General features: G+C 36.1%; 1 protein-coding gene across 1 annotated transcript in view; it reads right to left on the reverse strand.

The window, feature by feature from the left end:
• Positions 1–2,942: 2,942 nt before the first annotated feature.
• The window catches only part of LOC120626898, a 54,739-nt gene continuing 45,475 nt past the window's right edge, over positions 2,943–12,206 (reverse strand). The window contains exons 6-17 of the mRNA XM_039894683.1: positions 12,018–12,146; positions 11,365–11,508; positions 11,136–11,243; positions 10,556–10,803; positions 9,738–9,957; positions 9,329–9,402; positions 8,736–9,251; positions 8,082–8,466; positions 6,914–7,016; positions 5,403–5,960; positions 4,222–4,352; positions 2,943–3,100 (exon numbers count right to left, since the gene is read on the reverse strand). Of these exons, the coding sequence (XP_039750617.1) occupies positions 2,970–3,100; positions 4,222–4,352; positions 5,403–5,960; positions 6,914–7,016; positions 8,082–8,466; positions 8,736–9,251; positions 9,329–9,402; positions 9,738–9,957; positions 10,556–10,803; positions 11,136–11,243; positions 11,365–11,508; positions 12,018–12,146 (2,747 nt within the window). The 3' untranslated portion in view covers positions 2,943–2,969. The remainder of the gene's footprint in view (positions 3,101–4,221; positions 4,353–5,402; positions 5,961–6,913; positions 7,017–8,081; positions 8,467–8,735; positions 9,252–9,328; positions 9,403–9,737; positions 9,958–10,555; positions 10,804–11,135; positions 11,244–11,364; positions 11,509–12,017; positions 12,147–12,206) is intronic.

Here is a 12,206-nt window from a genome sequence, read left to right on the forward strand (position 1 = left end):
TTGGTTGTTAACACATAATTAATTTATTATTAAGTAGTTGCACTACAAGTATTTTTACAATGGCATCTTTAATTATTGTCTGTAAAGTTTATATTTGTGTTACAATACATCAGTTTTGTTTTTATATAACATACATGCGATTTAACCATTATAATATTATGATCGCTATGAAATCCTTTTTGGAGTGATGGTGATGTAGAAGTACTTATTATAAAGCGTCCAATAAGGCTTACGTTGTATACCATAATTCAGGGCTAATTTATGTATTTATTGTCGTGTCTCTTTCTTACTTGAGTTTATTGATAGAGAGAGCAATACTCTCTACAATTGTGTTTGTGTTTTCAGTTTCGCTTGAATATTTTATATTTTTGTTCTTATTATGTTTTGGTACGCGAAAAGTTTGGAGTAGATGGTGGTTTGTGATCTCGAATGCTTTTCTTTCTTAAAAAGAAGAAAACCGGCTAAGTGCGAGATGGATACAATATGAAATTGGATGGATGGGTGCAATATGAAACAGTATATAATATTTATATTATTAAGATCGATCAAACACCAGAAAACACGGTTTTTTCTACCGTACCTTTATAATTATGAGTATTTTAGATTTTTTGTCATAGCGGCTATTATATTACACCTTTTGTTAGAAGCTAAACTCTCTATGTATTAAGGTTCAAGAGATTTAGCCCGCAAACAAACAGACGGACGGACATACAGAGAGCAGAGGCTTTGTAATATGGTTTCTCCTTTCTTAATCGTCTTTCGGGTACGGAACCCATTAACAAATCAAATGACAGTGATATTTTTTAGATTTTAAATCAATTTTAATGATATGCATTTCAACCACGGTTTTGGTAAACTACTTGAACTGATAAAAACTTTTACTAAGCACCAATTAAGAAAATCATAAACGGGCATGAAAAACAGCTTTTTTTCTAAATATTTACCATTTTAACACTAATTCTGAGGTGTCAACCAAGGCTGTACATTGGGCCGGTTTTATTCAGCTTATACTTCTTACAAAAACAAGTTACAGTTTTACAAGATGATACGTAAAACAGTAAATCACAAATCACCATCACCATAGGAGTAAGATAAGAAGTTGTTGTGTAATTATTATACTTACGTAATGTAATTATATTCTATTTGGTGGCTCTAAGACAAAAGTCACGAGCTCTGCCTAAACGAAACGAGGTGCTGGAATATATCGATTAATGAGAAACAAATGGATTTTAGGCAGTGATTTTAACGTTGATTTTTTAATTTAACAAACTTGCGATGATGCATATGTCACTAGTCCAGAGTGGAATAGTTTCCGTAAATTTTGGAGGATTACGATTAACAGGATGAAGAAGATGAAGTACATTGGTATTTTAAATTTCCGCTAGCTTAAGTAACTCAATAAAAAAAAAACGAAATATTCCAGTGGTTTGTTAGTTAAATGGTGACACCCATGCAGAGATAGACATTGTTTTAAAATACATATCTTGTTGTTGTATGTTGTCGTAAATATTGTTACGTAATGTTTTGCAGCAATTTTGTAGAGCAATCTTTAAGATCTGCGTGGGAGCATCGTTACGATAAGATTTTTGCGAAGATTGGTTTTGGGGACATGAGGATTGCATTTTCAGGATTAATCTCTCATATACGAGTACTTATTGATAATTTGGCATAAGAAATAGTCATACAAAATATTTTTTATACTTACCCTCAATCACTATTATTTTTATTTTGTGTCGTCTACCGCATATACGTAAGTCATAGGCGTAAATGCTAAACGTAGTCATTACACCTATAAAACCTGTTGATTTTGTGAAACAAAAACGCGGAGCATATACAGAAAACGAGGGAATTTATAAAATAAAATCCGGCTAACTTATATTTGGAGACAAATAAAAAAGTTGGAGCACAGAGCGTGTTATCTTGTTATCCTGTCCACATTTGTTGTTACCTGTATCTAAGTTATGGGACTGTCCAAAACATCATCGCCACGATAAAAGGTGACCTTGACTTCGCGGTTGCATGATGAAGATCCTTTCTTTTATGAGGTGCACCATATTGATTTGTTTACTCGTATAAAGCAATATAGTAAAGCCTAGTTGTCTGTTTAGATTCATCAAACACCAGCTCCTCCGACGCGAATATCGATTGAGGAACTTTTACAATATAAATCAACGCTGCAGCGTTATTCTGTAACGTTCTGGAACCTTCTGTAATAGACCAATCAGTTTATAAATGACGTGATAGTTTTATCACGGTATTTGTCAATTATCTGATTGGACCATCCCTGCATTTGACTTGCTCTGCTTGTATTGAATCACGCTTATGTGGATGTAAGATATTAACCAAACAGTTCAATTTAAAAAAAAAATAAACGTCTGCTAATGTCTAATGTTCATGTTCCCAAAAACTATTGAAATTAGTTTTAAAGTATAATTGAATCTACCTCAACCAAATTACCCATTAACGTTGTTTGTAAGTGTTCTCTTGAGTCTTATAATTATTATTACTAATTAATAACAATAGTAGTGTTTTTGATAATAAAATTATTATTAGTTCCAACTTGACCATTTTGATATGGTAACTATTGTTACCAATCGTATTGAAAGCGGACGATGGAGTGTTACATGTGGTGTTGTCAAGATTGAAAACGATATTAAATTTGAGAATAAACGCTACCGTGCCTTTTATTTTACTTATCCTACATTCCCATTGCCCGAACAATCAGCAAGTTGAAGTGACATGCTTGACGCAGGTGCGATGGCCGTTGCCGCAAACCTCAAGCAAACGTTGAGTTGGACGCCAGCACGATGGACCACATAGATAAAGACAGTGACGGACAGTGGGTAGATGAGGAAGGCAGAGAACCGGGTGTGGTGCCGCTTCTTTGTTAAGGCATATGTTCAGCAGTGGATGTCCGCAGGTTGAAATGAATATTAATGAAATAAAACAGAATATTTGACTACATTTATTCACTGTTTCCGCAACTGCACAAAAAGGCTCTGTCTACAAAGGCGGGAAACCGCGCTCTCTTCCTTCCGCCGCAGCTTGGCAGCCAGCCGCGCCAAACTGAACCTGGAGCGAGGTCGGTCTCGATGAGAACCTGCCATAATAAAACAGCTATTAGTGCAACTGTGAAGTAATGGTGCCATTCTAACCGAGTGCTGTTTTATGCCAAGTATCAAATTAGTGCAGAAGTAAGATATAAACTTTCAATCTAATATAGTTCGGTTTAATATTAGATGCCTGTAGAAATTTCCAATTTGCTGACAGGTGACGCCGTAGAAATTTTTGGCCCGACTCAATCAAAGAAAAATGCAATAGTAATTCCAAAGCCACGCAAAAAAAAAAACAGATACTTAAAGACAATAAACATATCTATACCAAAGCCAAGTCTTCCGTTATAGATTTTCCGTTTCTTGCAGTAATTTAAAATAATTTAATTATTGCCTCTGGTAAGGAAAATATTTTGTTCGATTGCGGATCAAAATTGTAAGGTATACCCAATACCTGGCATGAAATTCTAAATTCCCAATAAGTTTAGAAATTGGCGTTCTTGGCGTGTAGGGAACGTTACGACGTCGCGTTTAAAACCCGACCAGGAAAATAAAAATCTGTTCAGTGGGCGTATCAATTACATGGCAATTCAAACCACTTGTTAAAAAGTTTAAAATCTATTAAGTTCAACCACTATCTATTTATTTTTATATTGGTTATATTTTGCAACTAAGACAAATAAACCAATCAAGTTGCCAAAAGAAAGTGACAATAAAAACAGTCTACTATCTGCTTTAACTGCAGCTGCTGCTTGACAGTGTTACTCGTCTTTCGGCCGCCATCGTCTTTAGTTTAGCCCACAGAATCACTATCAAAATAATTGGCCAACCTCTGGTATAAGTCAATTTTAAGTATTGTATATGAAATAATAAATAAACCGAAATGGATGAAAAGTTTTACTAGTCGTATATAACCTTAAATTATATAAATAATAATAAAAAAAAACATTAAAACAGTAGTGAACAACGAAACTATTTAATATAACGACATTTTAAAATTAAAAACTGTTCTAAATTGGTTTTGAGACTGGTTTATCCATCCTAGTTCAATTTTTCCGCAAGTGAGGTTTTAAATTTTCCTCGTAAGGCTTTAGAGTTCGTTTGCCAAATTGATTGTTTTTTAATATATTAACGAAACTAACTTTTTGTCTGGCAAAAGTAAACTAACCTTCAGCGACCCTCTGCCAAGCATCTCTGTCCACATTGACCATGCCAGTCGATGCGCTTCTTCCGAGTACCGCTTCTTGAGCCGCATCTTGATTTTCAATGACGTCGCTATCGCAGCTGATGCGGCTCGATCTAAAGGTAAACATAATCACTACATATTAAGGAAGACAGGATAAACCCTATCTCCATCGCTTTCTGCATCCGTATGCCGACCCGAGTTGGAAATTTGCGGTGCTAACCACAATCAGCCCTGGAGCCCGGTTATCACTAGCACGTGGACGAAGCAGCGAGCCGGTACGGAATATTAACTCATCGAAGTATATTCTTTTTACGTCGATCTAAAAATTATTAATATTAGTATACTACGACACTACACACATCGCCACCTAGCGAAAGTCTACTGTAACAGCTTTAATTTTAGAAGTAAAAAAAAAACTTGTAGTGGTGTTTACTAGGCTGCATAAAATTAGTAATTCATTTAAGGGTAATTGTGTATCTTTTTATAACAAATTACCAGATGAAATCCTTGAGATATCAATAAGTTCAAAGTTTATATAATAAGCTTATAGAAAAATCCTATTATAATGTTAAGGATTACATGTATGATAAAAAAGCTTGGAATTATTGGCTTGACTTGGCTTATGAATTGCTCTAACTTCATAGCTCAACATTTACTAGACTGTGAGATGGTGATAAAAAAAACCTGGCTAAGTTTGTTGTGGGCTCTTCTTACCCATCCCATCACTAACATTAGTGTAACATGTTAAATGTATGAACGCTTCATAAGTGCCAAGGTCTACATGAATAAATTGTGAATTTAAATGAAAATAGTAGATACAAGTTGGTGCTATTTAGTACCAACCAGTTGTTGCCAGAGACTTCGTTTGCGTGTAAATTTCTGTGACCCCTGAACTACCACTATACAAAAAAAGATGTCGATTTCTTGCTGTGAGAAAAAAAAAAAACATATCTTTCCCACAGAAACCGTATATTTATCTGGGATAAAAAGTAGCCTATGTGCAACGTTTCCTACGCTACATCCAGTTCCATTAAGCCGTTCTGGCAAATAACAAAATAAAAAACATCAATCCATCCAATAATTCTTATTAATAATATTAGTATAGATTGTTAGGAATATATAAATTTTGTACTGTATTCAGTGACTAAATATTAGGTTCTTACCGATCTGCTGGTCTCAGATCGCTGGCGGAACTTGTCCCCTCACGTCTCATAGGAACAGCTGCTGATGACGATAGAAACTTATCTCTAGCCGCTCTTATCCGGGCGGCTCTCTCTGAAAGCCTAGTGGTCATAGCTTCTGCCTCTTTAAACAAAGTTGGGCTTTCAACTGAGGACATTGACCTATCAAAATTACCAGGGTTCTGTGGCATAAACCTGGATACAGTAGGTATTAATATCTCAGATTGTTGCCTCAATACTGGTAATAAGACGGGTGATTTCTCCCTTTCCTTATCTGGTAAATCTTTTGGTATATTTGGTACAATGGTATCCGTGCTTGCTGTGATAGTCCGAATTGTTTCCTGGCTATCCTCAATCTGCGGTGGTATCGGTTCAGCATTTTGTTCAGGGTGCAAAGCGTTAGCGCTATGGGACTTCAAAACACCGTCGTATGCTACTGGTGTTGGCACAAGGTGCTTTTCAACAGATGTCTGATCTCGACGGGAAAGCTGACAAGCACTTGCTGATTTCTGAACTTCCCTCTCCAGGAACGGGTTGTTTCTACAACAGGATTACACAAAGTTACACTGAAGTTACTTCTAATCAAACGATGGTGTAGGCTTTTTTGTGAAATCTGAAGTTCACGTTCATGCTATCACTATTCACTATACGATTAGTTACAGAGGGAAGAAAAGTATAATCATATTAGTTAATATTTCCTTCTACAAACGTTTCCTTCTATAAACGAACAAATGTGCAGTTACAACTGCTGCGCTTTTCACCATTACCGTAACTAGCACATGATAGGATCCCTCAACGAGGTAGAAGCCAGTTTTCCACACATAATCACGTGAGTTTAGTTGTTTAGTTTATATCCGAGAATGTAATTATGATGATTACTTTGATAATGCGTGACAATTGATCACTGACAAGCGAACAAAAAAAATCAAGCCTCAGTTGAAACTGATTCTATCATCTATTTGCCAAAATCAGGTTCTGGAAACTGATTCAAGAAATGTCTGTAAAATCTTCAATATATTATTATACTAAATACCAAATTAAAAAAAGGTTTACTCGACACTCATTTGAAGTGATTAATAATAGTATGAGTACCAGATCATCACCATCATCCCCAACTCATTACCGGTACTACAAAGCACGGGTCCCATTCAGAATGGGAAGGGCTTAGGCCGTAGTTTACCACGCTGGCCAAGTGCGGATTGGTAAACTTTACACGCCTTTGAGAACATTATGGAGAACTCTCAGGTATGCAGGTTTCCTCAAGATGTTTCCCTTCACCGTTTTTTTAAAACAAGCGATATTTAAAATGCTTAAATTCAAAACGCACGTAACTCCGAAAAGTCAATGGTGCGAGCTGGGGCTCGAACTAGGTCTCTACGAAGGAAAGCCGAAGCCTTACCCACTAGGCTAATACCGCTTCTACCAGATAGTAGCATATTAAATCAATGATAAGTGCGAATATTACAACATAATATGTATTTTTTAGATGTTACCTAATATTAACACTAACAGGCATGTCGGCCGGTCGCCTCCGTTCCGATTTGGGCGATCGCCACGCTGGTGAAGAAGCACCACTACTGCCTCCAGATCCTGGACCTATAATTTAAATTAATAAGTATTAATATGGCGCCAATTCAATTCGTTTATTTGCTGATTGGTTTTACATTGTTGGTAGATAAAATATAAGGACAAATAATTCCCCTTAGATGGCATGCAAAAAATATATAATATGTTCTTACACTAATTCCTACTTACTATAATAATAGAAATTATTAAAATAAGGAACAAACAAACAAATTTAAGACTGACATCAATATTACAAATATATAATGTTTTATTATTTATGTCAAATTATAATATCACTGAAACTGTGAAACTATAATATTGTGTCTGTTAAATATTCTTGGATGGTATTATTTATTTATTTAATAACATTTCTCATTAAGCAATTTTTCAGGCAGGTAACATATATACCCATTGAATTCTAATTCAGCTAGTAGTAAGTAGTCTCTTGAGCATGAGTGTACCAAGCTGTAAGCAGGAAGAAGAGGCTGAGATTTTCTTATAGACATTGACCGACCAGGCAGATGGCCTATCTGATGGTGAGCGGGAAAAGATCGTCTAAAAAAAGAGCTAAATTGCGCAGGGGATGCAAGGAATACGTTCTGCAACGTGCCACTCTATGGTGTTATGTGTCAGACCAGAAAACAGCTGCTTTTCGGGAGAAATAAGTAAAGCATTGCCACGAAAAGCTAACTGCTAGCTTATTTACATGTTTAGAGACATGCGACTAAAATTTGCCCCTAAAATTACCACAACATGACGATAGCGACTGTTTTGACCAGAGTTATGGCGAAGCAGAAGTAGCATACATTTTTGCTGCTGGAAGAGGTTTTTCTTGTACAGGGGACACACAGTATATTTTGCTTTTGCTAACTATTTATGATGAATTAATTAATCATTCGCCGCCAATATATGAAATACCATGGTGATGTGTCCAAGTCCTTGAAATATACTTACCAGTTTACTGATAGCAAGCAGAACGTAACTCAAAGAATCGCGGGTTTCAAAGAAGTGAGAACAAGGCAACGTGGAACACACACAATAATAACATGCTCTTCATCAGTTTGTCTTTAAATAATTGTCAAGGAATAATTTTACCTTCTTCATTAATCTTCTGGTTGTATCGCTGTATCATAATACGAATTGATGGTGATGCTTCTTTTAGCGGAGGTTTTCTTTGTGATGGTGGTGATAATGGCAATGGGGGCCTCCTAGACTTTAGGCTATCTTCCAGAATATCTCCTGCACTCTTAGACTTGTCCAATTCTTGTTTTGGTTGCGCTTCTATTAGTCTGCTCTCGGATTTGCGACTGAGTGGGACTGGTCTGACGTCATCCAGATCTTCGACGTTAACTGGTATCACAGCTCTAGGGATGGATTCTCCGCTTCGTACCACAGGTGAGAAGATTTTTCTAGTCGTTTTTACTATTACTTCAGGAGAAACATCTCTTTGATGAGGTGCTTTAAGTCTAAGAACAAATACCTGCAGGAAATAACTAATAGATTAAATTGAAATAGTCAACATTGATATCTTTTAAATAAATGAACCACTATTAAATCTAAAAATGGAGCAAAGTCGTATAATATACCTTGAGTTCCCTAAAATCGCTATTGTGACACAATAATACTCCTTGTATTATTGTGTCATAATAGCGTCAACAATATTAAACCAATACTGCCGTAATCGAGGGTAGTAAGCTATTTGTAGATGTAGGTAGCTACAGTTTAAATAAATTAAATAAGTAAGCTTACTTCTCCATCAGAATCCGAATGTAGTGATGTGGGAGGAGTTCTAGGCCTCTCCGAAGGCCTACGTGGTCGCTTACGTCTTCTCGGTATTTCAACTGTTACTGTATCAACATCTGGGTCACTATCGCTCTCAGATGGTTTGGATTGCTCCCTTTCTAGCCTAGCTCGAGATTTAGACTTCTTTTTACAGTTATTTTTATCGAAGTCTTTGCGTTTATCTTCTTTTGGATCATCATAACTGTCTTTGCCATTTTTTGTATCTTTCAAATTATCAATTTGTCTTAAACTTTTCAAACTGGAGCTTTTGCTAGTTGAAGGGGCTGGATTTTCATGTACGACTTCTTGCATTTGAAAATCTAAGCTGTTGTCTTCTTTAAAACGACTGGAACTTCCTCTTTCGATTTCTTCGATAGTTTTTCTGATAAACTTAGCATCTTCTTCTATGCTTGCCTGTCTACTCATTTTAGATCTAGAACTTCTGCCTTGGACTTCTGTCATTGTTTGTAAATTGTTGTTAACCTTAATAATAAAAATAAATTAAATAAATAAAATTATAAAATCTAAAATTAAATGAAGAAAAAAACGCACTGTGCTACCTGTTTACGAGACATCATTGTTTTGATTGTTGTTTGTTCTTTGGACATCACGCTTCGGGAATCCGATAGAATGACTGTAAACAAAAGTGACTGAATAAGTTCAATTTGAATGTATTGAATGTTGAATTAATTATCAGATAATCGTTAACTAAGGAATAAACAAGGGGAATAAGGGTTTTGTTTGAACAGTTTTTTTAGTTTTATTGTATATCTGACTTAAGGAATATCCCTTAAGTTAATTATTCAACGATGGAAAAATCAGCACTTAAAAGACTACCGGTGCCTTTAGATCATATTGGAATATTGCACATTATGTATCTGGTTTTGATTGGTATTGAACTTCAAATATGTTTTTATTTTTTCTCGGGTTTCGACCTGTGTGATTAGGCCTATAAAATAAAACAATCACCTGCACCATTCGGCTGCAAAACAGCAGTTCCAGTAATCGCAGAGGTGGTCTCACACAAATGCCTCGCTTCAGCTTGCCCATATGTATAGACTGGCTTCTGAGGTGTATGTCGAGGTGAAACTGCTACAAGTGGAGCTGCTGTGCAGATCTCTTCTGCTTCGACTTCTACGAGAACAGCCGCGCGGTTGTTCCTGGTATCACATTCATCAGCGCCATCCAACTAGGACATCAAAAAGTTAAAGTCAATTTCAATGTTTATGTATCTTGTTTTTAATAAAGTTAATGCTAATTAATAGGGCACATTTGCGTGTATTTATATTAAAAAGTAAGTAATTTTTTTAATTTTAGAATAGGTTGACTTTTAAAATCTGAAAAGAACATCTATATTTTATAGAAAAAATTGAGCTTTTTTGCTTGCTTGCTGCTTTGTTAGGACGTGAAGAAAGGATTATATTTTGTGTAAAAATAAGAATGGGTTTGTAAACCACCCTTGTGAATTTTATAGTTTTCCAGGATCACAAAGAGAAAAAAAAGTAGACTCTGTTACTCTCCGTTCTATGGTCTAATTCTTTGTAAAACATCAAGTCAATTGGTTGCTTAGTTAAGGTGTGAATCAAGGGCAAATAAACACACCTACACACTATCGTATTTATAATATTTATACGGATTATGTATAAACTAAAAGCTAGAATAATATTAGGTAGGTACCAGGTAGCAGTCATCAATTGCATGGCATTGATCAGACTATAACCAAATCGTGGCACACGAGGTAGTTTGGTTTAGTGTTAAACACAAAGTTTAACCTATTTCAAACTCACCGAATGCTCTCTCTCGTACTCAGATTCAAAATCATCCACATCATTGACACTTAGACTCGAAGCATGTCTGCGGCCGGAGCCTGCAGATGGGGCCACACTACCATCAGACTGCGTACGCGTAAGTTGGGAAGACGGTGTCTTGACCTTCGCCCTAGCAGCGTTCAGGAGGGCAGATGTAGAGGCTTCAGGGGCTATGCCTCTGGACTTTTCCCATTCGTGGAGCTTGCGGGTGAAGGAGCGGGATATACCTTGAAAATACATTGGCAGATTTGATTATCTGACCATGACATGAATGATGATGAAGATGATCACATCATCTTTATGTCAAAGAACGTTCACTTCTGGACATAGGTCTGTTGTCTAAATACCACGGTATTGTGTCGCTTGCGTCCACTGATCAAGAGATCAAAGCATTTATTGTTTACTTTAGTAGGTTTTTAAGATTTTACACAGGGTTATGGAGGAACTAATAAGGATTTTATAAAAATGCTTTCCTATCCAGTCTAGCACTATATTAGCTTAAAAGATATATATTTAAAGCCATATTATATGAGGTTTCCTTTCATTATAACATCTTTACCATGGAATTTGAAAAGCCCAGTTGATGTTCGTACTAATACTTCATCTGGTTTTGCCTCCTCTTCCCAAGCTGGAACTGAATTCGTTTCTTTCATTCGTTTCCATTCATCTAAAATAAGAAAATAATTGAACATTTATGTTATATATTTTTTTTTATTAATAGACAAAATAGTAGTGACTTTAGAAATTTATTGAAATTTAGGAAATGATTTCTGAATAATTTAGCTTACCCCATTTCTTAAGGAAGTCATCGCTGAGGTCTTTCCTCGCAGGTACTGGCGGTGGCTGTTTCACACCCTTCATTCTTTGCCATTCTGTAAGCTTTTTTCTAAAGTCTGCTGACAGTTGTTCTTCCGTTGCTACAGGGCGAGATGCTGAGGGATGATAATTATAAACTAAATTGATTGTCTACCAAAATTTTAGAAATAGAATATCGACAATCTGGGGTGCGAATTTAAATATTACAGATAGAGAACTAACAGTTTATGCTTGTTAGGTACAAGTTATTGTTATATTTTTTAAATAATAATTGCTGGGCTCACCATATGGCCGACATGATGGATAGTGGAGAACCATCGCTAACAAACAGAATAACACTTCGTAGGGCATTCAAGGAACACGTCAGTACACGACAGTATGCCACCCTGTGTCCATCAACCCGAGGTGTTAGTGTTAAGCCTCATGTACGTATCATAACACAAGAAACCACGTCCTACAAACCGTAACACAGCACTATGCTTGGCGCCAGAAATAAGCATAGCGGTAGTAGCTTCCTGAGCTATTTAAAAGCCAATTGATCACCAGTTTTTACATTTAACACTATCATCACATGGAACATATTCTCTGAGTACTGTCTTTAAGTTTAATCAGTAATCAAACTCACCCGCATAGCCAAGTTTACCCCTCCTATCTGAGATCTCCCTACCCAGGCGGGTTTGTAGTGCCGCATAGTCTCTTGCTATTTCTTCTCTGACCGCACTGGCTTCGCAGCCACTGCTTACGCCTTCTGTGTCTGAAATTATTTGTTAATCCAAAATAAAATTTGAAAGCTTAGTATGTTATAACCACATAA

This window comes from Pararge aegeria, chromosome 10 (genome assembly GCF_905163445.1).
Source record: "Pararge aegeria chromosome 10, ilParAegt1.1, whole genome shotgun sequence".
Taxonomy (NCBI): domain Eukaryota; kingdom Metazoa; phylum Arthropoda; class Insecta; order Lepidoptera; family Nymphalidae; genus Pararge; species Pararge aegeria.